This window comes from Rhea pennata, chromosome 8 (genome assembly GCF_028389875.1).
Source record: "Rhea pennata isolate bPtePen1 chromosome 8, bPtePen1.pri, whole genome shotgun sequence".
NCBI lineage: Eukaryota > Metazoa > Chordata > Aves > Rheiformes > Rheidae > Rhea > Rhea pennata.
The window spans coordinates 12,156,645-12,184,584 of record NC_084670.1 but is presented as its reverse complement, the minus strand read 5'-3'; the positions used below and the strand labels follow the sequence as shown (position 1 = coordinate 12,184,584).

At 54.7% G+C, this 27,940-nt stretch overlaps 1 protein-coding gene across 8 annotated transcripts in view; it reads right to left on the bottom strand.

Moving 5' to 3' along the window:
• ERI3 (ERI1 exoribonuclease family member 3) overlaps window positions 1-27,940 on the bottom strand; it is a 149,155-nt gene that overhangs the window by 20,302 nt on the left and 100,913 nt on the right. For all 8 annotated transcript variants that reach the window (XM_062581908.1, XM_062581913.1, XM_062581912.1 and 5 more), the window contains one exon: window positions 25,759-25,858. In XM_062581908.1, coding sequence (XP_062437892.1) covers window positions 25,759-25,858 — 100 coding nt within the window. The remainder of the gene's footprint in view (window positions 1-25,758; window positions 25,859-27,940) is intronic.

Genomic DNA, 27,940 nt, shown 5'->3' with positions numbered 1-27,940 from the left:
CAAGGGCCGGAGTCAGGAGACAGGCAAAGCAGAAGGAAATTGTGATGGGGAGACGGGCTGGTGGCCAGAGAGAGGGGGCACAGAAGAAACCAGAGTAATGGGGGAAGGGACCAGGACAAGGAAATGAGGACAAAGAGCCGGGACCTAGCCTGGGAGGGAGACTGAGCCTAGCAAGAAGCGCAGAGAAGGAAGGAGGGAGCGGGATTTGATCCAGTTCCCAAAACATACAGCCCTGCAGCTGCCACCTGGATCCTCCAGCTGCTCCAGCCCTTGCCCACTGGTAACATCCTTGGCCCAGGTCCCTAGCCCCAACCGGCCATGGCTCCATTTGTCTGGACCAGCTGCAGCAATCACATCTTCAAGCAGAACCATGGTCTGGTGTGAGATCCTAATGGAGTTACTGATCTACCACACCTCACCTCAGCTCACTGCAATTAACTGGGGCACTTCTCTAATCTCTACCTGTCATTGATTTCAGTTCAGCTCCAATTTTCTTCTTTGACCTTCTCTCCTCCAGACCCTGCTCTCAAACAGAACACAAATCCTCAATCATCCCTTTCATTTTACCCTGAAGAATTCCAGCATGGCCCAGTTACAGGCTGGGGAATGTGATGAACATGCCTGTTTGAGCATATATGCTTACATATAGAGAGGAGCACATCACTGCCTGCACGAACAGCCCACCTCAAGGGCACGCTCACCCCAGCTCTGGCCCAGAAGGGAAGCCATGCCACTCTGACACCATCCAATCCATCTATTCTTCTCTTTTCTTACATAGTTTCAGTCATACAAATGGGTTGGACGTGTCACCAGCTCCTCAAACTGCTCTTTCCCTAGTGCATGGTGACAATGAGGGTGACAACCCCAGGATCCACTGTGCTTCACACCGAGGACGTCCACCCAGAGCCATATGCTGTTGCAGTGTCCCTGAGTCAGCCCTAGGTGCATCACATGCTAGAGGACATGCTCCCTTCTCCTACCTACAGCTCAGAAGATCACAGGGAATCCACCTCCACAAGATAAAAACACAACAAAGGGACATTCAGAAGGTTTCCTTCAGGACAGTTGCCTTTTTTCTAGGACCCAGTGGAGTACATGGGAGAGCGTTATCTCCCCATCTCCTCTCATCCCCAGCATTACACTGGAGAGTCCTGAGTAACGTCCAGGAGTCTCAGCCCTCGCCTGTTTCCGCAGAATCAGACGCGCAGCATCACCCTCATGGGTGAAAAGGGTTATAGAAGGGTTTGTTGCTTGCTCTGGTCTCACCTCCTTCTCCAGCAGTATTTACTGCATACCCAGTCCCTTGACCCACATGTTTTCCTTCTGCCGTTCCTTCAGTCATGTGGGCACTGCTCTCTTCAAGCCACTCAACAACACAAGAGGTAGCCATGGGAATGGCTCAGTCTGTTCCTCCACAAGTATGGGTACTAGCAAGAAGTTACCAACCCAACACAGGTTGCCTGACGGTTTTTAACTTGTTCCAGTTCCTTGCTCAGGCTGGAAATGACTTCTGTGAGACAAGTGTCCCAGGACCCCTCTGCATGCGGCAAAGTGACAATGAACTTCTCATAGAGTCATCCTGCCGAACAGACTTCACATGTGGTTGGGTTCACCCAGCTGCTGCCCAGCATGGTGCTGCCCTGACAGAAGCTACTGCCTCCACCCAGAGATCCTCTCACCACCAGCAAGGCAGTACAGTCAGCAAGAACCTGTCCTCCAAGCCCCTCTCCCCTGGCCTGACTGCACCTGGATTTCAACTGCAGGATTTGCATTTGATATCTGCTCAACTGAAGGGATCTTCTTCCACCCACCTAAGAACTAATCCCACTGTACTGAGCCTGCACCACTATGCACACCGAGATGCTCCAAAGGCAAGCAGAGGGAGTTGAGCTGGACATTTATAGGAGAAGTTGCTCTTTCTCCGGGCCCCTATGGCTATGAGTTAGCAAATCTGAGCAATGGCTGCTCAACACTCAGCATCTTTAAAGCCAACTTAAACAACAACTTTCCAGAGCAGGAGAACTGCATGTTATCATCATCATCTGTTGTGCACTCTTCCAAACACCACAGCATGCCACGCTCCTGAGCACAACCCCCTTACACCATCATTTTTCCACATCCACAGTCACATAAGTGGGCACGAAGACCGTAAGTGCCTACCCCCGGTGCCCCTGCCTGCCAACCACATCTGGGCACAAACGCCCCCTTCTCTGCACCGTGATCTGGAAGGGGAGCCAACCATTCAGAAGCGGTTAAGATCAGGTTGCAATACGCTAGCAGAAACAAGCAGGGGAATAGTGGGCCACAGAAAGTGCCTGGGAGGTGTCCCCTGGTGAGAAACACTGTCAGCACTACAGGAAATGGGGGCCGTTGTCAGGAGAGTGCTGAATGGGAAAGGCATCATCCCTCAATGACCATCCCCTCCTGGCACCCCAGTATGGGTGGGGAACTTCCACCAAGGCTCTTTTCTCAAGAAAGCATGGATGCCAGAATTTCAGCCCTCACAGGGCCCTTCTTTTCCTGGCAGCAATTCACTATGTAAAGAGGCTGAATATTTATAATTATGCTCAAAGTGGCCACTTTGAAAATCTATATGTCTCTAGGCTCCCTGTACATCATGATGTCAAGTCTGTGAACGGAGGCATCCATCAGATGCCTCACGTCGCAGACCTTGGAGCTGTGATAAACACTCAGGAAATGCTCACTGAACCCCATGTCCCACTGCTGCCTCCTGGGGAAGAGGCATGGTCTTTGAAAAGTACTCTGATGAGGGCTTCCACAAGGGACACCTCTGGGCGCTCAACCCTCAGGTCTCCTGAGCTTTACAGACAAAAGCTAGCTCAGACCAGAGAGGCAGCCGGGAAACCCAAGCACAGAGTTGGAATCTCTTCTCCAAGCCATGTCCAGCAGCAGAGCTGACCCCAAAGACATGCTCCTGGCCACTGCCATCATGCCCATCCATGCTTGCGGGGAGCTTATACCACACCTCTCTCCAGATGGAGACATGAATAGGGGCTTCATGTCACCTTCCTGAGAACTGGGGCTGTTTCAACCCACAGCAGGGCAAGTACCCTGCCTGCGAGATGCCCATGGAAGAGCAGGAATGCTGCTCTCCAATGACAGCAGGGATAGAGGACACACTAAGCTTCACTAACACTTTGCCCAGGCTGTTCTTAAAAATTTATTACTCCGTTGCAACATGAAAAATAAGACAGAGAAGTAATCATTAGTATAACTATAACTCCCCGTGCAATAGTCCCACTTGTAAATTGAGATTTATGATTGCAGCTGCCGATATTTTAGAGGCCGGTGCAGGCAGCAGTGGCAGTAGAGCCCAGCTACGCGCTGCCCCGCCGCAGTTACAGTTTATCACAATCTGCAGAGATTATTGCAATGAATAATACACAACGGGCTGGCAGTGAAGAACTATTCCCGATCAAACGCTTCTGTAAACAACTGAATAAATAATATTGCTTAGCCCCTCTTCAGAGCCCTCAGAAGCCCGGGGAAATCTCTCATTAGTCAGCAGGAGAGGCAGCAGGGGGCTCAGAGGTGCCACAGCGGAGGGTGATGGTGACCCTGGGCATGTGCAGGACATCACAGGCACTGGCACTTCCCACACAGACAGCTCACTGTACCATTTTCTGGCAGAAACAGAGGCTGAGACATGAAAAGACACACTCATAGTCCCACAGTGACTGTGTGTGCAAAAATGGGTCATGAAGGCACCTCCTTGGCTTCCCCATGCAGTGCTAGGAACAACTCACTTGGACAGACACGAGCTCAGGCAGGCACCGGCTGCCAGTCCAGGAAGCCAAAGGCACACGCATGCAGGTATTGCCGTCATCCCTTCTGCTTGGCAAAGCATTTTCTAGCTCCTGATATTACCCCGGGGCCTGCGGGTGGGTTCGCAGCAGGTAAAGAGCAGGTTCCTCAGCAGGTGCAGCCACTGGGGACAAGTCTGCCCTGGAGGTGGCCAGCCTGTGTCTGCAGCAAACTCGGGGCGTTTGGTGGCACAGGAGCCGAGTGCACCATGAGCAGGGCTCCATGCGCTCCCTTAAATGTCAATAAGTAATGGAACATGATCAAGCTTGTGCGCCAAGAGCTGCAGAAAGGGCATTTCTTACACAGCTTGAAAGGATAAAGTTCAGCTCCAGCACGCCCTGGACTCCCCCAGCTCCGGGTCTGCCCACCACCTTGCTGGGTAGCACAGCCTGCCGCTCCCGAGCCCTCTCTTGGCGAGACAGCTTGTTCTTCACCCACCAGCCCTTCCCTTCGCTGCCGGAGAGCCAGCGGGACGCTGAAGAAGCAACACAAGGAAAAGCTGTAGCTAAGCCCACGCCACAGCTCTGCTGCCCCAGCACCAGCCCCCCAAAGCACAGCACCCACGTCACTGCTGCCTTTGGGCAGCACCTCCTCTGCCCAGCCTACCCTTCCACCAAACTCCCTGAAGATGCTTTTCTCCTACCTAAACTCTGCAAATGTCTATGCTCAAAACATCCTCCGGCATGTAGCGAGCTGAGGGACATAAACCAGCACCAGAGCAGCTCTCTGACATTTCAGGGATAACACATCCTGCTTTCCAAGGGGCTAGCACCCGCACGTGCTTTCCACCTTGGGAGAGCACGGTCTTGGCCCCCAGGCCCTGCCTGGGCACCCCACAGCAGGCAGCGTCCCCCTCGGCTCACCAGCGTGCCAGCCCCTCGACCGCAGGGCCAGCTCACAGGCTGTCTGAGGCGATTCCCCGCTCCCCAAAGGCGGCCAGCTCCCCCCGCACGGCCCTGGTGGACAGGGCCCTGCCGCAGCCGGGCCACGGCGAGAGAGGCAAAGCAGAGAAGTTTGCGTTCCTGTGCTGGCTGCTCTCCCAGCAGCTCTGCGTGTGCAGGAATCGGCTCCAATTAATCCCCCCTCAGCTTGGCCCGCCCGCTTCATTACCTCCCCTTGATGAGAACCATCAGTGGGGCCTGTATGATTTTGCTAATTAGCCTCACTTCGTTTATCATTTCCATTTTCTCCCAGAGATGCTTGGCTTGCTGGGCGACAGCTTCATCTCCCGCTGAAACAATGCGGCCCCTTCTGTGCCTGTCTCACTTAGCGCTGTCACCGCAGCCATTATGAAATTGGGGTTTCATTTACACACTAATTAAACATTACAGCTTGTTCACAATTACAACATGGGGATGAGGAGGTAACTAATTACTTAAGAAATGAGCTAACATTTATCTCCAATTCCTCCCCCCAACCCACCGCCCTCCTCTCCAATCAAGATTAGAAATTGTTGTTCAACAGCGACAGCCCAGCAGGCTGCTGCCTGCCTCCGCGCGTGCAGCATCCCCTTCGTGGGACCAGATAGGGGACCCCGGCCCGAGGACAATCCATCAACCCCTAATTGCAGCCAAGATGACGGGAGGCCGCGGCGATCGCTGTCGTGGCGAGCGGCACTGCGCCAAACCGAAGTCACAGCTCCATCGGCAGGGTGGGCTGTGAAGGGACAAGGACCGATCCTGGCCAGCTCTGCACGGCGCACTGCCAGGCGATGGGAAAGCCAGCTCCGACGGGAGAAGGGGTTGGGCCTGCCCGGCTCCCAGGTGGCTCCACGGGCCGTCTGCCTGCCATGCTCCCGTGAGAAGGGGAAGAACCCCCTTGGCTCAGGCTCTAGGGCTGGAGGAACCAAACCCCATCCCTGGTGCCTGTCTCTGGATGTCTCTATGGCCCCAAGCTCCAGGGAGGACAGGGCCCAGCCAGGCCAGCTCTGCCCTCCACCATGGTATCCCTGTGACAGCCCGGCCACGGTGGGAGCAGAGCCTGTGGTGCGGGCTGCCCCCAGGCCTGGCTGCCAGCACCCAGGAGCTCGGGCGGTGAGATCCCAGGGGTGCAGCAGTGGAGCTGGGGCAGCATCGCACGCCTCGCTCAGGGACAGCACTGGCCCCTGGTTCTCTGCCAAGACCCGCACTGCCATGCAAGCCCCGAGGTGCTGGCGGGGGGAGTGCTCCCCGGCTGCCACAGCCCCCTGGCACCCCAGCACGGCTGGGCTCGATGGGTTCCTCCCGGCCACAGGCCTCCCCTGGCACACGAGCACGCTCCTGCTGTTACAGCCCAGGGCCAGAGAGGACAAGTCACGACTAAAATCAATGGCTCATTTTATTTCCCCCAGGGCAGGAGAAGGCAGGGAGTCAAGTACCATGAGTCTGAGCTGCTGCCATCTTCCCAGCTTATTCATTGCCACCAGCCAGGCACCCCCAGCCCTCCTCACCCTCCACTGCAAGGGCAAGCCAGGGGCTGTCCTTGCTGAGAGCAGTCAACCCTAAGAGCTCGGCCAGCAGTTGAACCTCTGCCTCGCGCCCCTGCCATCCAGTGCTTGTGCAGGTACAGCATGCTCAGGACATCTCCTCTGCGCTGAGTCTCTAGCAACATGTCTGAGAGCAAGTAGGGACATGGCTGCACAGTGGGATGGAGGTGGTCCGAGGCTCCCTGATAGGCAGCCCAGGTGCTGCAGATGCCCGGGATGCACCTAGCGCTCTTCGCTTGGCACCACGTGGCTGGGGCTTGCCCGCAGGAGAGAGGTGACCCCAAACTCAAGGAGGGACTGGAAACTGCCTCTTCACCATCCTCCCCCATGCAGCCAGTGACCCTCCACAGCTCATCCCTAAAGCAAACAAAGTCAAAGAGAGCTTCCTGGCTGGCCAAGGAGCCAGGTGATGCTCTGGAGAAGGTTTGAACAGTAGCCGGACACATGAATCTCTCCACATGAACTTCCCTTCCTAGGCTCTCTGGAGGTGGCTCGTGCTGTTTTTCTTTCCCAAGTGACTAAATGTGACCACAGAGTTGATTCTGCTCCTACTGAGAGGAAGCAAGAGAGGACCTGGGGCTGGGGCTGGGGTTAAAGCTTGGCTCTGCACACACACTGATGGAGACCAGCACGCTCTCCTTGTTGATGGGCAACTCATCTGGAAAAGACATTTTCTTCAGGGAGGAATTAACATTTAAAAATGAGACCCATTAGAGTAAATAAAGGAGGCTGTCACTCGGATCAAAAGGCAACACAAAGTGTGGGCTTGGGATACAAACCCAATTAGGGAGACGGGCCTTTCGGAGTAGGCAAGGAGCAGGCGTAAGCAGAGGCACCTTCCTGCGTTGCTCGGCGCGGGCCGGCTGGCACAGGCAGGGTGCCCCTGCAGTCGCAGGCAGGTTAGCAGAAAGGGCAGCAGAGAGCAGTGCCAGCGAGCTGCACTGTCCCGGGACGGGTGGGAGACAGCCGCCGGGCTGCGTGCTCCTTTGCAAGCCAACAAGACAGGCTGCAAAACGGTTGGGAAGGTTAGTGGTTCCTAGTGGTTAGGAAGAGGAGGGGTTAGGGGCACCAGTGCCATCCCTGGACACTTCTGCAGGCGTCGGGAAAAAGCAGTGCTGTTCCAGGTCTTTTGAAACACAAGAGACTCCCCCCCATAAACAGTCCTAAGCAGTGGAAATGCTCTCAGAAAAATACTTGTTCAGCACCAGGCAATTAGGGATCTTTTGCAACTCTTAACCCATGATTTTGAGACAAAGATTTTGGCCTTGGCATAATTTGAACTGCTAACTGCTTTCCTGATCTGCAGTCAGAGAACTGAGCTGAAGTCAGTGCACGAAAAAATCACCTTCCCTGTGCAGGAGAAAATTCAGAGCTGCTCTCCGGGGGGAATGGGATGCTCTTTTTTTCCTTGAAGCAGCTTAAAAAATAATGATCAGGAAACAGTTAAGCAAAGGGGGGGGGGTGAACTGGTGGCTTAAAAAAAAAAAACTCACACCACTTTATAATAATAGTAACAACTCATTCCCATAGTTTTTATCCTTCCTGTCTTTAGACCACAAAAAAAAAAAAAAGGAAAAAAAAAGAAAAGAAAAAAAAAAGAAAAGAAAGAAAGAAAGAAAAAAAAAAAGAAACCCAGAGCTAAACTACTGACACTGGCTGGGAGCTTAGAACTGCCGCATCAAACAGAGCCCTTGAATCTCCTGAACATAATTGTGCTGCCCTCTAACCTCAACCTTCAATCAGTGCAGTTTAACTATCTCATTTTAGCCTACAGGACACACCCCTCTGCTAACTAGCAGCCATATTCTTCTCATTAGGAGACTGCTCTGTACAGAAGCATGGAGGCAAATCCGTTGTCTCTCTTTTTCTCTGCCTCTCTCAGTTGTTATATATATACTTCTAGAGGGGGAGAACACTAGGAGAGGGCTTTGCGGGTGCTGGAGATGGCTCAGCTGCCAAACTCTGAGTCCCAATAAAGCCAAACCACTTGTTCTCATTTAGAAATAAATAGCATGCGAGAGGGACAGGAAGGTTTTGGCCCTGGTAACCCTCTGCTCGAGGCACTTGGACTTGGCGGCTGGCAGCTCTTGGAGCTGGTAGCGAAGGGCTGAGCAGCAGTTGCCCCGCGACGCTTTGCAGTGCCGCATCAGGCAGGGGCCAAGGGGCCGGGGGCCTGTTCCGGCGCGGACCCATCGCAGCACCCTCAGCGGCTTTTCAGGCCTTGGCAAGCCCGGGGTGCAGGAGCTCAGCGTGACTGTCACCCGCTGGCTGCGCTTTCGGAGCAGAGGTGCTAGCGAACGGTCTGAGCCAGCAGTCCCTGGAGGCACTGGTCCCTCCCTATGTGGACAAGGCTGAGGAGTTTGTTTTTTCATACAAAAAGATCAGCTCAGATCCATGCAGGAATGACACAGGACAGTCCCATGTCCACACCACGCAGCAGCTCAGAGCAACCGATCTGGTCCGCTCTCTGAGCCACCATCTGGCCAAAAACTGATAGGAGCCATCAGGCTCCCCAGTCCTCCTGGAGACCCTCTGAGCACCAAGGGCCAGACATGCCCTGCTACCCATCAGGCACGAGAGATGTGCTGGACGCAAGCAGCTTGCTCTGAGCAGCATGGGCACTGCTTGTCCACCCTTAGCAGTGACCCTTTCCTCCTGCCTCCCTCTCCAGGACAGTGTGGTCCTTCACATCAGCAACACCCAATTTGGGGGTCAGGCTGGGGAAAGCCTCCCATCCTGCAGGCTCATCCACAGAGCCCTGTGGCCTGCAAGCAGGAGGTGCGAGGCTGGCTGGTCTCACCTCCAAAGACAGAGAAACGGCGTGTCCTGGGGAAGAGCTTGCCTGCAGGAATCCATTGGGGCCCCCAGAAGCAGACAGAAAAAGCTGTATGCAGAGACCCAGCCTGCTGAACGTAGCTAGCCTTGCGACACCCACCTCAGGCCTGCAAGAAGCTGCAGGCACAAATAACATTCCTCCTGTAACATCAAGACCTTGTCCCTTAGCTGGGATGCCTGACAGCAAAGTTCAGCCTGAGCTACCAGATCTCAGTGGCAATAAATCAGCCAAGATCTACTGATCCTGATGCGACATTATGGATTTAGATTCTCACCAGTGCAGCTCTCCCGGGTACCTAGACCTTTACTGTGCCTCAGTCTCCCTCCATGTCCTATATCAATTTAGCCTGAGACTATTTTGTGGCAGAGACCATCACTCCCCACGTGGCTGAGCAGTGCCTGCTGCAACATGCTGTGACACAAGCACCAGTGCCACTAATAGCAGTCATTTTTACACAGGGTTTAGAAACACATTCGCACACGGGGACTGGAATGGCCTGGCTTCAACAGAGGCCATGAGGCAAACCACTGCTCAGGTCAGCGTACATCTCGTCAGACAGAGAGCATGTCCCAGCTGCTGCTCTGCAGCCTGGGGACACCAGGGTTTTGACACTACGCGCATCATCGAAGCATCCAACTACTGGAGAAATCTAACCACGTTGCTGACAGCTTGCCTGAAGATTCCCTTCCTTCCCACAACTTAGGTGATTGCTCAGGACTCTTGCTCTCCCCTCTTGTGCCTCTCTTCTCCCCAGTAGACATCGACCTGCAGAGAACAGCATGGCCTGGCCTGCTTGACCACTTCCCTGCAGCCCCTAATTGCGTACACCAGCAGGGCAGAAGGAAGTGCTGCCTCCCACTGGTGGGCCACCACCAGACTGCACTGCAACTCAACTCTGCCAGACGGGGCATGAGCGAGGTCCGCACAGACGTCTCTTAGTCAAGGCCGTTTTGGTCTCCTCGCCACCAACCACTATCTAAGTAAGAGAGACCTTAGAGCATCAGTCTGCAACTCCTGCCCAGAGCCTGCTTAGCGGCGGCTGCTGATTTAGGAAGAACCTCACGCTTGGCTTAAAAGCTGCAGAAACTGCTCTGTGAACTGCCCTGATGGAGAGAACCCAAAGGCATGCACCATAGCTCTGCTGGTGTTTGCCTAACTTCACTTCCAGCCATACAGTCATTCAGTCAAAGAGCCCTCTGCTACCCAAAATCACTTCCCAGGCAACACAGCCAGGCAGCCCAAGTCCAGGCAGATCTAACCTGTCGCTAGAGCCCTTGAATCTCTCTGGACAAAGATTTCCATGCAGTGACTCATCCTCCCAATTTGCTCTCTAATGGAGGAGGACGAGACCTTCTTCAGGGCACACTCACCAGTCCCCGCTGTGGGACAGCTGCTCAGCAGGGCTGAACCTTCCTCCAGCTTTCCAGGATGAAAGCCAGCCCAGAGCTGGGGTCACTTGTGCCATACTCCCTCTGAGTCAACAGCTGGCTGCCCAGGCTGCCCGTGCCACAAATCCTGAACTCCTCCTCCTCAGAGGCAGAGAGAGCATCTCTCTCCTGCTCTCCGACAGAGGCCCAGGGCCACCTTGTGCCTAGAGGCTGGGCTGGGCCGGGCTGGGGCAGCAGCTCTCCAGCAGGACTCACTCCAGTCACAAGTCACTGTTAGGGGCACTATGGAAGATCTACAGTAGAGCAGAGCCCAGCGCAGGCCCGTGCTGGGAACGGGCAGCAGTTTGGCTGACAGAGCTCTCCCCTCCTGCCCGAGACCTTTGCTCTGGGATTTTACTGTGTTAGCAACTTGGGAGCCGGGATATCACACGTAAGGACAGGGAGTGAGAAAAACACAGCTCTGGACAGATGTTGGACGGCTCCAGGCCCATCTTCCCCACTCAGTAGGTCATCCGAGCCTTGTCCCCAGATCCTCTGCTGAGTTATACTGGCTATTAACACACTCCAAGTTCGTTATCTTAAACAGGCCACTCAGGACACGAGGCAGCGATCCTTAAACCAATTAATGCAATCCTTTGATTTCCGGGGAGAATGAAGGAGCCGCCAGCCTGCCTTAAAGAGGGGACTGTCAGCGCGAGAGCAAGGAGCGAGTTACGGGTCAGAGCGCAGCAGCGCGGAGGCGCCCGTTAGCTCTCAACAGGAGGCGGGGGCTGGCGCGCGGCTGCCAGACCCGGCTGCTGTCAGCGCCCTCCTCCACATCCCCCCTCGCCCCGCGCCACTGCCCGGGAAGAGAACAGGAAACGGGTGCCGCAGCCCTCACTGCAGGCCCTAGCGCGAAGAGCAGGAGCGCGGGAGCTGCTGGCGAAGAGGGAGCGGGAGGCATGGGGAGACTGCAGGGGCAAGGGAGCCAGGATTGCCGCTGTGCCCGGCACGTCCTCTTGCCTTGTCAGAGCACTCGTGGCTCGGCTGAGCAGGGCCAACAGCAGTTGTCCTCCATCCCTGGTTCTCCAGCTGTGAGGCTGCGGCACAGGTACCCTCCTCCCGGCCACGCAGCCCCAGCGGATGGAGGCAATGGTGAGGGGAAGACCTGGGATCCAGCACAGCTCCCTTCATTCCCGCTTCCCACAGGACACGGCACGGTGCTGCCGCGCTGGGGGCAGGTGCTGTGGTGCAGAGCGGGTCCCCTGGCCGCAGGGTCCCGCCATCCTTGGGGAAGAAAGGGAAGGGGCAGCCCTGAGTGCACACAGCGAAAAAGACAGGAATGCCTCGGCGCGGGAGGAAGTCACAGGGCTCATCTTCACACACACAGGGCAGTGAGGAACTCCCCTCTGAACCACGTCAACCATCACACCGAACCAAGGGAAAACAGAGCTCCACAGGCTGCAAGTCTCCAAAGTCGCGTGCAAGTCCAAGATCAAACTTAGGGAGCATGCCCCAAATCTGTGAGCCTGGCAGCATCGGTGGGAGCTGAACCCCAAACCTGCTGCTGCAAGCCAAATCCCATCCACCCTTCCCTGGCAGTGCTGGGGACAGAGATGCTGGCTGCCACTTTGCAAGATGTGGTGGCATCCCGTGAGTGGCCCAGTCTCACCACTCCACGGCAGGCCGAGGGCAGGGCTTCCTCCTGCCTTCTCCAGCTGTTCACCACCATGGAGGTTGCTCCCACCACCGTCTGGACCACAGCACTGTGGTGGCCAACCAGAGGCCTGCAGGCCCCCTGAAGCCCCATGGGCAGCATCAACCTACTGAGCTCACCGAAGGCACAAAACTTTCTTTTTCTTTCTTTGCTTCCTCTTTTCTTCCAGCAGAAGTTCTCTCTTAGTGAAGTCTAAGGGGAGGTGGAGAGAGAGTAGGAAGCCAAAGAGAATCATCTTGCTAGTCAAAGCCTTTAACAACTATTTTTAATATCAGGCAGAGGAGCAGGATTTTGAAATGAAACAGCTGGTGCCTCTTTGATGGGAGAGCTACAGATCTTGAAACAAGGTCCATTCCCTCCTCCTTCACTAACTAACAGCCATATTTCTCTCATTAAAGACAATCTTGCCATATTTTCAAACTTCTTAACAAGGCGATCACCGTAATTTGAGATTTCTATTATCCCTGCTCCTATTACAGCAGTCTTTTAAGCAGCTGGCTTTTCTTTTGCTTTCTTTCCCTGACTTTGTCTCTCCCCTCAAACTGCCATCAGTGGTAATGACGTGCCAGGAAACAAGAGCACCAAGAACCATCTTCTTTTCTTCTTTCTGGTGCTAGGTTGTGGGGGTAGCAATACAGAACAAAATAAAAAGCGAAATGAAGTTTGGTTATCTCTCATCTGGAGTTTGGTTTTTAATCCGCCCAGGAGCACAAACGAAGCCAAGGCACCACCTTATCTTTCCTGTCAATCCCAGACCGCTGTCCCAAAAGGCCCCCAGCTCTCTCCCCTTCCCAAAGGCGCCTGGCCACAGCCCCCCTCCCTGTCCCATTAGTCCTTTGCACGGGCCCTGCTAGATGGATGCAATTTGCATAATATCACCGGCGGAGGCTGGCAGATCAACAGGGGTCAGGCTCTGACATCTCCAGCACAGTCTATCTCCAAGTGCTAATTTGGACTGCATTGATCTCTCTTTCTGATTTCTTTGTCATTTACGTCTGCAACGGTTTGACAGGAGATATAGAGACAGACAAGGGGGGGGGAAGAAGGGGAGGGGGAGAAAGAAGAGGAGAGAAACAAAGATTGTAGTTACAGATGTCTTTAAGGGAAAAAACAGATTAATCCAAGGACTCCTCTGAGGGTCGCAGCTTTGAAACATCCTAATTATCCTATTCTTGTGAATTCCTGTACAGACTTAGAAGGGGGTCTTGTCAGGGAACTCAGGGGAATGCAAACTTGTTAAATTGCAGCAGAGTCTCTCTGGCTGGCTGCTACCCCTTCCCCTCCTGCACCTCGCAGTGCTTTCTCATTAGGTGAAGCAGGGTAGCTTTAAACCCAGTGTCCCTTGCTCATGCAGCCTTCCCTCCACACCTTTGAAATGACTCTCATTAAAGGCAGAAGTAGCTCTGTAAAACTTGGGCAGGAGTCTCTCCTTCGTAGACACTCTCTCCCCCGCCGTCCTGCACTGCATGCCCTGGGTGCCCATGCCACACTGTGCCACCGCTGCAGGGACCTGGGGCTCCGCTCAGCAAGGCGCGGGAGCCTGAGCAAGGGGTTTAGCACTGCAAGGGCACCATGCAGCACGTACCTGGGTTGCAGGTCTGCAGGCTGCAGCACGAGCAGGAAAGGCTTTGGGGAGGATGTGTACACGGACGCGGTCTGGAGCTCTGCAAGTGCGCACACCAGTGTGCATGCAGGCGTGCTGCCCTGTGCACACACGGTGCCATCCACTCTGTGCTCTGCACAGTTGCTCTTCACTGCACCAGACTTCCCTGCATGCAACGCAGGTCTCAAAGCCAAGGCCTAAACGCACTCTCTATGCTTAGCATCACAGATTTCTGCTTCTGTTGTCCCATGCCACCAGTAGCTTCCCCTGCCCCAGGTCCAACACCCCACTCCAGATGGGTACTAGCTACAGCTCCTGCACCTGGCCAAGCTCAAAGCTCCTGTCCCTCCCTGCACCTACTTGTCACAGCTTCCACAGCCTGCTCCAGGATACCCAGGCAGGGGAGTAGTGAAATCACGCTCCACTCTTCCCACTCTGGAGGCCAGCCTGTGCACCCTCATCACAGCCCCACTCTGGAAACCACCGCTTAGTTTAGCAGCACTCGGCATAACTCGCAGCCTTGGAGTGAGAGATGCCTCACAGTGCGAGGAACAGCAGAGGTTTCCTAGGTCTGGAGAGAAGAGCATCAACGGACTCCAGTGGATGGTCAAGCGCAGGACCAGAGAGGAGGGGGGCTGCAGCCTGGGGCTGCGTGGCTTTGGCAGAGCTGCGCCAGCAGGGCGACATGGGTTGGAACAGCGGGAAGGGGACACGAACGCCAGCACAAGGTGGCAATAACGAAAGGGGAGGCTGGGCCAAGAGACTCCAAAGAGGATTCAAGGCCACAGCTGGAGCACTGCTGTCCTGAGCTGCTGAAAGGAAAGTGGGCTGAGGGCAGCATGCTTAAGGCAGGCTGCTGGGCAGCCATTCAGGGCCTGGCCGAGGCAAGTCCGCAGACTCCCTGCATGACTGCTGTCTGCACCATAAGCCTGTGCACTGCCGAGCCTGCGTGCTCCCAGTCTCAAGCAAGATGTTTGCAAACACAGTGAACGGAGGCACGAGCCCGCACCCACTACCCTAAGGGTCACGGATTGTATTTCTAACCAGCACATCTCCAGCCTCCTTGCAGAGGGAAATCATGGTGCTTACCAGATTTGCACTGCACAGAGAGGAAAGCAATGCCAGAAGGAGACAATGCTGATGCCCATCATCTCGTGAGACAGTAACTAACACAAGAGGAGAGCAGCCACAGAGAGAGAGCACCAGAGCAGAACCTGCCTTCTTATCCTTGAGATGCCAGCACAGAAGGGTGGGTTTGGGGATGTGCTGCTGTTGTAGAACACTGTGAAGTTAAAAGACACCTTCCACAGGGGTCAAAAGCCGAGCAGGACAACCAATCCTTGCTCCTAATTGAGACATTTATGTTCATTAACAAGAAGCTCATTCCCACCTCACAGGTAACAGAAGATAAGCCACCATTTGGCTCAGTCCGAGACATATCACAGACACCAAGGCACCAAAAGAATCCATGGGGAAATCAAAATGTCACCTGGTGTTTTACATCACTGCTTCCTACAGAAAAGGCTTTCTGGAAAGTTAATGATCTTCCAAGGCTTCTTACCTAACAAGCATCTTGCTGTGTCTGAGCACACATCATGCTGCATGGGAAGTGCTACTTTTTATCAGGGCAGGAGAACAACAGCTAGCAAATGTTTTAGCTGTTCCACACAACGTGGGACAAGGCTCAACCAGGACAAGGGTTTTTCCCACTGCCCTGGGACTCAAGCAGTGCAGGGGGGAACATTTTGCAAGGCTCAGTGATGGGACTGGACAAATGGGTTGCATCCAAGGCACAGCAAGGTCTTCTCCAGAATGTAGGCCTGCTAGCTCTCGGGTTTGAGACTGGCTGACATGTATCACAGAGCATCAGTAAAACAAATCCTCCATCAGACCTCCCAGTGCTTCCAGGACGTTATCAACAATAAGAATGATAAGAAAAATATATCTAACATGTACTTCAGCTGTCACTGAGGAAAGGAATTGGACTGGGACTGCCCAAGTTGTATTGCAGATTGCAGCTGGCCTGGAAGGGAAGGACAGCAGATCTGCTCCTCTTGCCAGGTGCTGCAATCCCCACTGGTGGCTGGATGAGTCTGCATCAGAGTCCAGAACAAAAAGCCAAAGAAAGGGGTATATGGCAACAACCCTGCTGAGAAGCGGCTCCGGGATGACTGCAGTGCTGTCCTGCTAGGGAACAGCTAGAGCTGGTGCTCAAGATGGATCTGGCCTGATCCACAACTGGGCCTCTCAGGCATCACTGCATGGCAAAGAACAGACAGTCCAGAAATCTGTTAAATCTGCAGCCTGATGCGGTGCTGCAAATGCAACTGCCTCTAGCTGGAAGACAGTTGCTTGTGCCTACCTTCAGCACAGCCTGCGTGAGCAGAAACCACTATTGCCTCTCTCGTGGCTGGGAGGAGCGTATCCAGCACCGTGACTTTTCTCCAGCAGCTCGAGCCCTGCAGTCTGTCTCACCCTCCCCTCCAAAGGCAGCTTTCCCCAAGGACCATGAGCCCTCCAGCAAGGGGCAAGGGGAGATGATGCCTGCAAACATCCCCGGCAGCAGGGAAGGGTGGGGGCACCTTGCACCCAGCCAGGCCCACGAGCTGTGGTGGGATCTGCTTCAGGCTGGGTAGGACAGAGGGGTGAGTGCAGTCAACACAAACACTCAATCATCCTTCCTTTCTTTCTTCTGTGCCTCCTTTGTTAACTGCAGGAAACAGCTGAAAGACCTTGAGTTTCCCATTGTAGCATGTATCGGAACAGAGCCGCAGTGATCAGAACATACCCCCTGCTGCTCCCGGGGAAAAAAGGGAGAGCAGAATCTTTTCTAAAAAGGGTTTACGATTAGAAGAGTGTTCTGTCACTCTGGCGCGCAGTAATCCACTGCGCCACCAAGTCCCTTCAGAGAGATGTCGAAAACTTAAATGACTGAAAGCAAAAGAGCCCTGGCTCAGGTTCCCAGGCAGCCAGACATCCTAATTATCTTTAGATCCACTCCCACATGGAGGGGAGAGAGCACACGAGAGTAAAAAAAAGAAAAAAAAAGGAAAGGAAAAGAAAGGGGAAAAAAAAAAGACTGTCACATTGCTTTTTTCTTTTTTTAAAAGCTTGTCTCTGCTCACTGCTTTTCCAGCTGTGACACCTCTCACGGTAGTTAATTAGAATCATGTCACCACGTTAATGTGCTCTGACTGGACTCTGATAGACGCGCGTCCTCCAGCCGGCCACCCTGGCCAGCCCTCCCTCCCCACAACACCTCCCCGAGGATGCCCGGCGCTCGCTGCAGGACCCCTGCTACCCGCGTGCCACCCCGTCCCTGCTCCCGCGGCCCAGCCGCACGCCACGGCGCGGCGGGCTGGTCCCGTCACCCTGCCTCCCTCCGCGCCGGGATATTCTGCCTTCTTGCAACACTCGGGGAACATCCGCTCCACCTGTTCTGGATCCGCCTGACCTTTACAAGCACTAATTCAAAATGACACTGCTCATTTGATGACATTTCTGTTGATTTTTACTTAAGTCTCTTTTAATTATTTAACCGGGAGCCTCCTCCTCTCTGCCTTAGGCTGCAAAGGAAAGGAAGCCCCTTGGTGGCTGGGGCAGAGCGGCCCCAAGCCAGCCCCCTGCCCTGCTCGCTGTCCCTGCCCCGCAGCACCCAGCCCCTGCCCTGCTCCCTCTCGTGCCCCGCAGCACCTGGGCTGGTGCTGTGGCTCTTGGCCTCTCCTGGCAAAAGGATCGTGCTGTGCAAATGGCGCTGCCCCCGGGTAAGGCACCGGCTGCCTGCGACCTCCGCCGAGAAACAAAGAGCCGAAATAACGGGGTTTGCCTGCTCTATTCCCAGCGGGGCAAGAAGGGGGTCTCCAAATGCTTCTCCAGCACCCTGGGAAGGACTGGGCGGGTAGGACCATCTATGCCAGCCAGGGCCACGCGGGCCAAGGTGGAAGGAGGCAGACACACAGAGGGGAACGTCACAAAACGCTGCCAAGAGCAGAGAGCCCATCGCGCTGGGGCACCATGCCGGCTGCGGTTTCTGGAACAGCACCCCGACCCCGCCAGGGCTCATCCCGCAGCGGGCTGGAGGCTCGGGCTGCACGCGGCTTGCCTGCACCCGCAGGGAGCCGGGAAAAAGCAAGGGAGCAAACAGAGGAGGCTGAAATAAAGCCAGCGAGCTCCGAGGACCTCGCGGGGTGACGACGAGGCTCACGGGCTCTCCGGGGGAGAGCGCGGGCTGACGGCGAAAGGCACCCGTCACTGCCCGCGCGGAGCGAGCGCGTCCCCCCGCCGCCCTCTCCTTCAATGTCAGCGCGCAGAGCGCCCCGGCCGCTCCGGGCCGCGAGCAAGCCGAGCCGCGCACGGGGAGAGCGACGGCGGAGCCGGGCAGGAGGCACCCCCGGCCGGCGCTCGGCCGGCTCCCCGCGGCGCGGGCGGCGCTGGTAGTTAATTAGAATCGTGTCACTAAGTAAATGTGCTCTGACTGGACTCTGACAGCCGCTCACCTATGACACCGGGGGCCGGGAGACAATCCACATCAAACTACTGCAGTGTGACCCTTTTAACACGGAGAGTAAACTCACTGCACATCGAGTTGAAGCTCATTAAAACTGTCTACTCTGCGAGCATCCCATTAACCCCTCTGTTAAAAACGCGCAATTCCTCTTCTTCTTTCCGAGGCCTAATTAATGCTGCGGATCAGGAACGGTGTCACACCCTAACCTTCCGAGATTTCCCATCAGTAAATGAAAAGAGAGAGACGGAGCTGGAAAGACACAGTTGAGCCTGCTGGGTCGGTCGCCACATGGGCTGCTGACCTGCCGAAAGAGGTAGGGCTTCTCCAGCCGGCCGGGCAGAGCCCCGCACGCAGGGACTGCCGGCGCGTGGGCGGGAGGGAGCGCGGCACAGGCCCACAGCGGAGCCCTGCGGGGCGGCCAGCTGTGCGAGACCCTGCTGCCATCCCCAGACTAAAGCAGCACACAGCAGCGAGCAGGGCCTGCAGGATCAGACCAGCTGGCGTAAAACATCCCGCGGTCGCCCAGCGAGGCGTCGCGTCAGGACAGCCCTTCTGGTCCCGGTGCACTTGGCACAGCGCGAGGAGGCGGCTGAGCCCGCGCGGGGCACGCGGCTCCCCCGCCAAGGCGGACACAGCCCGTGCCGCGCGGCTCGTCCCTCCTCGAGCTCTGCAGTCACGCTCTCCATCAGCCTCCGGGCTCAGCAGCGGGGTGGGAGTGATACAGGAGAAGGACGCTGCAGGCTCTCCCCCGGCCCCTTGGACACCCGCGTTCGGCTTCCCATCCTGCACTCATCGTGTACTTTAGGTTCATTAGCAAAAGACACAGCAGCCTGCTTACTTTCTTCTTAACCCCCCCCCCAAAAAAAAAGAAAGAAAAAAAAAGAAAAAAGAAATTGAAAAGAGAACCCCCCCCCCACAACATTCAGAATTAAATCTGGAATCACAATAATCTGCATGCTGAAGTCTAAACTTAACAGAATCTGTTAAATAATATAAGACTGATAGCAAGAAGTATTGCCTAATACCATGTTTTAAAGGCTGCCAATCCACTGCAGATCACGAGCTGTGAACATGGAACCAGAGCGGACAAATGGGAAACAAACTCTCATAGCAGTAACTGCTTCTGCACATGCAGAAACTTTTTCCTTCTTTCAGTATTTTCAGGTCAGTAACTGGCTCATTTAGAGCTCAGAAGCAACAGAAGGACTGAAAAAAAAGAAAGATCGCACCTTTTAGCTTTCCCACAATCATAAAAACAACTAACAAAACTTACATGGGAGAGGATCAGACTTGCTAATTCTAAAATCTTGAAAGGGTGGTTTTCAGAAACCCTCGTTCAACTCACTAAGCACTGTTCTCACTTCTTCTGTTTCATATCTCAGGTGCTTTTGACAAAAAAAATTCTGAAACTTGCTTTTCCTTCTGTATCACGTACATGCAAGGCAGACATGATTTCACTAATAAAAATAATTTAAACTACTACTTGAGTTCTTTAACATTGCATTCCAATTTTCATCCAAAGCAATACTACTCAAACCTGAGTAATAACTTAATCACCACCTCTTTAATAAGAAGTAGCAATATATAATTTTCTAATGTAAGAAATTTCTAAAAACTAAGAATAAAGTCTTATTATGTTACATAATCAATCAAAATAAATGTAGCAAATACAGGATATTTGATGAACAAAAGAATTATCAGATTTAAAACACAGGCAGTGGAAGGTAGAGCTGAATATGTTTTGATGGGTCAGTAAAACTTGACCTTTTTTCAGGGAAATAGGCAAAAAAAAGAAGAGTAAAAATAGAATAAAATCAATTATTGAATCTAGGTGCCCTGTTGGCTGATTTAAATTAGAACTAAAACCTAGTGTTTTAAATCATTCTGATTTATGTCAATCTCTGCAACTCAGTGTAGAGACCTCGATGAGAGAACACGGTTCCACCGATGTTACTACGTGAGCAGAACGAGCTAGCAGGCAACCTCCCCAAAACCTCTGTCCTTCCCAGAAAGACGCTTCCTCATCAAGAGCACCAGGGAACACTCCTGGTTTCTGGTACCTGGTGGCTCCCCTGTCTCCGAGGGTGCAGGTTTGGCATGACCAAGGCTAGGCAGCAGATTGGAGGCAGAGCTGGGAAAAGCAATGGAAACCTCCTTGGTGAGAGCAGGAGGGGAAGCAGCAGGGCTGGGAAGGACATGGACCAAGTGAAGAGGAGCAGCCTGAAGTCTTGGCTCCATGAGGAAGTACTAATGTCCTGACAAAGCCTCGGCTCCTCCACGTTAACACCCTTCGCACTTATGCTCAGCCACGATGAACGTAAGGTCATCACCAGTGGAGTTAAAAGTCACCAGCCAGGGAAAACACTGCTTCTGTCTACAAAACACTGTAATGCCTTTGACTCATGCTCAGAACGGCCAACAGTGACTCAAATAGTGAGAGGATGGAGCCAGGGAAGACAGTCCTGAGGGGCTGCAGAAGGCCACCTTGTCCACTCATCTGCTCCAAATGAAGAGCCAGTGCCATAATATGCAGATGTCTAAACTGTCCCTAACAACCACCAGTGAAGAGATTCTTGTGCCACCCTGGACAACCTGTTTCTGTGCCTCAAAGCTCTGACAGCTTCGGCGTTGTAGAGGAGAAGGCCCTGGGCTCCTGGCCAGCCAGACATGCAGCCTGGCAGCAAGCATCAGCCTGAGGAAGAGCTGCACAAAGCCAAAACCACATGCCATGGCTGGGATGTGGTCTGTGAGAGGGCACTACAAGGCTTCAGACAGGCAGGAGCCCCTGAGACTCTGAAAACAGGGACTAAAATACTCTGTCACGCATCTCTGCCACTGTTCCATTTACAGGTGCTTTTCAGGTGGCTTTTAGGTCATCTGGCTCTGCAGCCTTGCCATTCAAGGCTTGTTCAATGCTTGGCTGAGACCAGGTCAGCTGCTGCTGCTCTTGTACTCAGAGCTGCCAAACTTGCACCATTTCTGCCACTCACAGGATGATTTCACTTCTTTCCTTGCCCCTCAAGCCAGATCCTGCTTCCCAGACAGAAAACTTCCCCAGCCCTTTGCCTCCCACAACACAGAATGAGGGATAAAGAGTTGCAGCTGTCTCTGAGCCCCTTTCAGTGGGGCGTGAAGGTGGCCGAAATGTCTCCAGCAGCAGCACACTGCTCTGCACCCAGGCTCAGAGGGTGAGAGGTGCCAGGATGCCATGGGAAGGCCTCTCTGCTTGGAGCCTACTCTGCAGCCCAGGACAAGGCATCCGCTTGCCTGCTGCAGCTTTGTGAAGGCAGGCAGCTTGTGCAACAAGATCAACACAATTTGGCTAAAATCTAGGAGCAATCTAATCTAGACTGGAAGCCTGTGAATGCTGGCCTTTGCTGGAGAGTCCCAAGACCCTCATTAAAACCTGTAGCTCTTTTTTTGGCAAGCTGCATCTCAAACAAACGTTTTAAGAACTTCAGTGTGCACACATCAGCTCGATGAATAACTTCTTGGCAAAACTCAAACATATTTTACTGAGGGCCAAGAAATCACCAGATAAAAAGAAGTTCCTGACCCCAAGATCCTCTAGCCAACAGCTGAGTTCACAGCCATCGAATCCATGTATGAAGAGAGAAGCTGCAGGAGGCCCTCCCTTCTCCTTAGTGCCAAATTTGGCCTGGAGGGAATCCTTATAATTGAAATATCAAACAAGAAAAGAAATGAAAGAACAGATTTCACTCTCTTTTGCTTCTTTCTGCAGGACTCCCTGCATCCTCATTGTCTGGAGCAGGATTTTCCCACTTATTCTGCCTGGCACTTATCAACAAGTTGAAATATTGACATTTCCCCCTTTCTTTATCCTTTCCCTCCCTTTAAATCACTGCACCAGGCCTCTACCCTTCCAGCCACAAGGCAGCTTGCATGATGCTTTGGTGACACAAAACACTTTACTAACCCTCAACAAGATCTGCAGCTTGCTTTCCTGTGGGCAGAAACCAGAGGAAAGCAACACAAGCCCTGCTCAGCACTTTGCTGTTGCATATGCACAGCCCTGTTTCTCAGGGAATGTGGCTGAAGACTTCACCCTGTTCCACCACAGACTCCCTCTAAGTTTCCATGAAGAATCTGGCCTTGACCCTGCTGGGCTGTTGAGTGCCCTGAACTCCTAGGGATTTCAAGCAACATGAAGGAGAGGAGTCGGAGCACTGAGCAGGACTGGTCCCAGAGCACGTAAAGTGTACGGACTGGGAGCAGACATCTGGTGACCTGGTGAAGCAGAGCAGATTTGAAAACAAAATGAAATACAACCGATCAGGAAGACAGCAAAATTCCTTGCAATTTTCTTCGCAAAAAGAAGTGGCCATCCACTGCAATTTTCATGTCAAGTTTAAAAGGAAACACCCATGTCACACATCCCTGCATAGCTAAGCTGTAAATTTATAGTACTGCCTGCCTCCTTGTGGACCGCTCCTCGACCCCCTGGAAAAGGGGGCTCTCCGGCACAGCACACTATTTGTGAAACCACAGTGGCTGGCTAACTCGTCTCCTTGCTGTGTGGTTCGCAGCCCTCCTTGGTTTGCAGGCTTCTGGGCAAGAAACTAAGCGGCAAGAAACAAAGCTGCTTTTTAGCTGGAGCTCTGCAGGGGATGGCTCAGCAGCCTCCGAGGGCCCCGAGCGTCAGGTTACACCCACCCTTCTGCTCTGTGCCTTGGGCAGCCCTGGGGACCCCCTTCCCAGCCCCCCAATTTCCCTTGATCCTACTGCACCCCAGTACCAGTCACAAAAGAGAAGGGAGGCTCCAGACTGCCCGAGAGCATCGCTGGAGCCACAGCCAGCTCCTGTCCCACTGCAGACAGGAGCAGAGCTCCCACAAGAGGTGAGAAAGCAGTAGGTTAGCCTCTCCTGACTCTTCTGCCAGCAGCAGCTCTCCGAAAACGAGTCATTTATTCGGCTGGGTCTGCAGGGCTCTGTCAGGAGCAAGGCTCCTTACAACCCGGGAGGAAAGGGAAGGGCCACTCTGAGCATGGAAATGGATGGTTCCTCCCAGGCCTGCAGCAAGAGCAGTGGAGAGCAGGAAAGAGGGGTGCTTCCCTGAGCTCTGCCTGAGACAGCAGCCAGACTGCCCAGCTCTCGGGGCACCCGGGAGCAAGCAGGACGGCTGTGTCAGAGCACAGCCGGGGCCCCTGATCGGTGTCTAAGGCTTGAAAAGTCAGCAGGCTGGTGCCCAGATTTAATCTGAGGCAACGCATGTCTCCAGACAGCAGCAACTCTCGGGAGGCACGGGAGCAACCAGCCACCAAGCCAGCAGCCTCGGCACAGCCGGCGCTGGGGCTCCCTCCCACCCTGCCCGAGCTGGCAGGCGGCAGAAGCTGCTCTCCCTGGCCGCGCTGGCTGCCGCATAACGAGCTGTGCCTCCAGCTCACTTTTGGGGTGTTAAAGCCACCAGGCACTGGGTGCCAACCAGCTGCCATCTCTGCAGGCAGGCAGAGGATCGCAGAGCCCCGGGGCAGACCCAGCTCGACCCGAGCAGCCAGGAGGCTGCAACACCCCGGGCACGAGCATGTTGCCGGTGCTGTCAGGGCCGCAGAGGCCTTCACGCTGCTGGACTGACACCCCTTCGCGGCACCTATGTATATATATCACTTCCCAGCAGAGTTTGAAAAGAAGAGGAGGGGAGGTGGGTTTGCTGCTGGGACAGAGGGTTAGGCACTGGGCTGCGAGAAGGGAGCTTGGCTGCCGGCGCTCGCCACGCCACTCGCCTGCGGCAGCCCGCCTGCGGCTCGCGCTGCCCGGGGAGCGGTCGGGAGGGCTCCCCCAGAGAGGCGTTCGGCAGCACCGAAGAAGCAAAATCCTCCTAAAGGAATGGAGCAGCGGGGGATGTGAACAGCATCTCTCTGACCTCGGACAGGCAGAAAGACACCCTTGCAAGCCGACAGCACTGAGATAACCACAGGCAGAAACCAAGAGCAGACTGCAGAGGTGTGGGAAGCTTTGCCAGAGCAAGAGGTAACACCAACAGAGAGCTCTCGCCATAAATAAAGTGAGGGAAGAGGCATGAAACAAGCCTGCCCAGCCCAGGGGTTCCCTAAGAACAGCCCAAACTCCCCGAGTAGGACATATACACAACTCCCTTGGTCCTGGCTCCCTCCCTGCGATCCCCCCAACACAGCACACAAGCAAGACAAGCCTGCTCCCAGGCATGGAAGCAAATTTTAATGCTATCTCTGTCAATAATGCAACCAGATCCATAGTTCAAAAGGAGCTTGCTAATTAAAAGCTGGTGAGCTTTAAATAATTCATCCCCTTAACTTGGATTGATTGGAGAGTTTAATGGTTAGAGTCTTGAAACAATATTAAACAGCCTCCTCGAGGCCCAGACAGCAGGTGACTTTTCCAAGTAAATCTTACCTTCTTGTAAACTTAAATGCTCACAAGTGACAGCGGATAAAGGGCTAGGAGGCAGGGGGAACACCTGGCTCCTGATCTCAAAGAGGTGATCCAATGCCCCATGGAGAAACAAGGCAGGCAGGAGAGATGCAGCCCTCTGAGTTACAGCCCTGCACACATCCCAGGGAATCTGGGCTAGGTCTCCGGTGTGCCCACACAGAGCTGGGCCACCTCAGCTCTGTGCTTCCACCATTAATCAGCAGGCAGATTCCCAGCCTCAGTGTCCCAGGCTAGGTCTCCCTCTTCATGTTACTCTGATCTCTAGTGTGAAGGAACAAGGGGAAACATGGAGCTGTGCCAGTATGCACAGTGGTCGCAGTTGTTTACCTTTGAGCAGGCGGTGGGACCACGAAACTCACCACGTGTGAGCAAACCAGAAGACGGCTCAGTTCTCCAGCCGGGGCCATGCATCCTCACACTACAGAGTGAGCTTGCCAGCTCCCAAAGCTGCTCTATCCAGCAGCACTGGACACACAGGAGGCTCCGTTCCAAGGACGAATGCAGCATCCAAAGCAGCTGGAGTACTAGCCCAGAGCGCTGGCACTGCCCATGCCCATGCCCAACCCCAGCCTGAGCACTGCCAAGGAGAAGGGCAACCCCTGACCAGAAGAATGTGCAAGAAGGAGGCCAAGAGCTGGGACTTGCTCCCCAGCCATCCCCATTCTGGCTGGGGTATGGGTGCTGCAGGTGTGCGGCAGGCATGGGTCCAGGCACATGTTTGTCACACGTGCCCTGGTGGACACAGAGGCCTGGAGATAAGCCACAGCCTGGCAAAAAGATGCCACCTCTGGGAGTGACAGGGAAGTTAACAAGAGGTCAGGGATACGCAGCCCAGACCAAAGTGGACACAAATCTTGCCCGCCCTTCCCCTCCACCAGCCAGAGACCCCACAACCCTTTGGCTGGCTCTCACCACCCCACCTCAGACCAGCCCTCGGAGCCGAGGCACATCCCGAGCACGCTGGAGCAGCAGTCGCAGGGGAGGGCAGGGCGCAGGGCCGCGTCACTCACCTATCCCGCTGTGAGGCCTCCCTATGTGCTGTAGGTTCAGTCCTTTGTTCATGTCTAAGAGCCCGTTCTTTGGCCAACTCCCCATGGCAAAGCTGTACGCCTGGAAGAGAGAAGCAGAGGGTGAGACCATCACGCAGCTCACATGTGGACACGCTTGGAGGAGCTCTCTGCTGCCGGAAGCTGCCTGTGCTCGCCCAGGCCTGACTGCTCCTCCAGGCACATGTGGCGTCCAAATTCAATATATTCAATAGAGACTGGCACATCACCCTCACAGCCCTGCAGAGCAGCCTCTGGTCTACCACAATCCCACACCATGTGAGCACCCAACACTGCTCTGGGCTGGCTCACCCCATCACAGCAGACCCGTCTCCTAGGGTGCTACCCTCCTACCTCCTGCTGTGAGCAGCAGCTTGCATCTAGCAGGGGTATGACCAAGAGGAGCTGACCAGCTAGGAGCAGGAGAAAAGCAGTCGACAACTGCCGACAACTCGCAGCAGAGCTGCACCCTCCTACACCTTGTAACCGCCTGGGCAGCGTGCTGGTTCAGCAAAAAGCAAGGCCACCTTTCCTGGCCTTGGCCGGGTGCAAACCAGGGGCAAAGAGCTCATCCTGGGGCTGCTCCAGCACCATTCTGCCTGCCGCTCCTGCCTCACCAAGGCCAGGGTGGCCAGAGCTGCACGGGACGGCTCAGGTCAGCAGCAGGAGTCACAGGGATGTGAGAACCTAGACTGGCCAAGCCTGCAGCTGCTTCCCCTCTGGCAACCACGGCACTCCCAGTCTCCCATCTCCTCCTTGTTTACAGAGTCTCAGCCCACAAAATTGCCTTGCGACCCCCGCAACCACTCTGGGCTCACCATCACTGGGAGAAACCCTACTAGGACATGCTGGTGCTACCCCATGGCTCAGAGCCTGGCCAGAGGGGGCCTGCCCCATCCCCATGGCATCATACGGCAGGAGCGACGGGCAGTGAGACACCTGAGCAGCAAAAACCCACAGGACAATGCAAATCCAAAGGCAGCCAGGCCTCTGTGTCATACACATGTCTGTAATTATGGTCTGACAGCCCCATATCTTCTTCATCTGGAGGAATTAAGCTTACCGCCGCATTGTGAGCAGTAAGACTGGCGCGTGGGCTTAGCGCTGCTCACGGTGGCACTATCTCTGCTGCCGTGAGGACCATTGTCCACAGATGAGATCAGGTCAATCCAGCAGCGCGTATCTCTCTCCTGCAGCGGGGATCATCGCTAACTGCGGCCACAATGCTGCAGGGCATCACCACCACCCTCTGCGCTGCTAGCGACGATAGCCAAGGAGAGTGGGGTTGAAAATGTCTGGGGAGATGCCACCTGCGGTGGGAACGGGGCCAAACTGGGAGAGCGGCAGGCTGGCAATGGTGGCCTCAGCCAGAGGCAAGCTGCTTGGGACAGCTGGAGAGCAAAGGAGCTCCTCATGCCGACACGGGCCACCCCTGCTGCAGGCTGCGACCAGGGGCTGCTGCCACGTGCCAGTGCGGCTGCCAGCCCCTCTGCCTGGCTACCTGCTGCTCTGCTGGCGGCGGGCACAGCCAGCCCCTCTCCGCAGCCCCACTGCTGGCCATCCCCAGGGAGCTGTGGGTTTGGGGGAGGTAATTTATTACTGGCCTGTGTAACCATTTATGCTGCTTTGTTACTCCTGCCTTAGCAAAACAGAGGGCTCCACAGATAATTAATAGACAGCATTGCTAATCCTATTGGGAGATGATTAGCAATTAAAACTCCTAATTAAGTCTATGCATAATTCACTGAAATTACACTTTGTGTACACAACAGGGAGGTTTCCTTTGCCTTCAACAAACACGCGCTGATATTTTCATCGCTGATGAGATTCCCTGCAGCCTGAATCCCAGGCGGTCGCCCGGGAGCAGGGGGAGCCAAGGGTGCGGGTGCCGGATGGGCCCCTGGCACCCGTCTGCCAGGCAGCCGGGGTGAAGGCTGCAGCAGCTCTGTGTGTGGCTCCCTCTCCTGGGCTCTGGCCCAAAGAGCAAGCCCAGGCACAGCTGGCGACGGCCCGGGCGCTCAGCACCAGCCGATGCAGGCCCAGATTTGCCGGCAGTGTCTTTGGGAAGGGCCGTCCCCCCATGCCTGGGGAGCAGACGCATCGGACAGCAAGGGAGCAGGGCGCAGCCCCCAGGCTCTGAGCTACC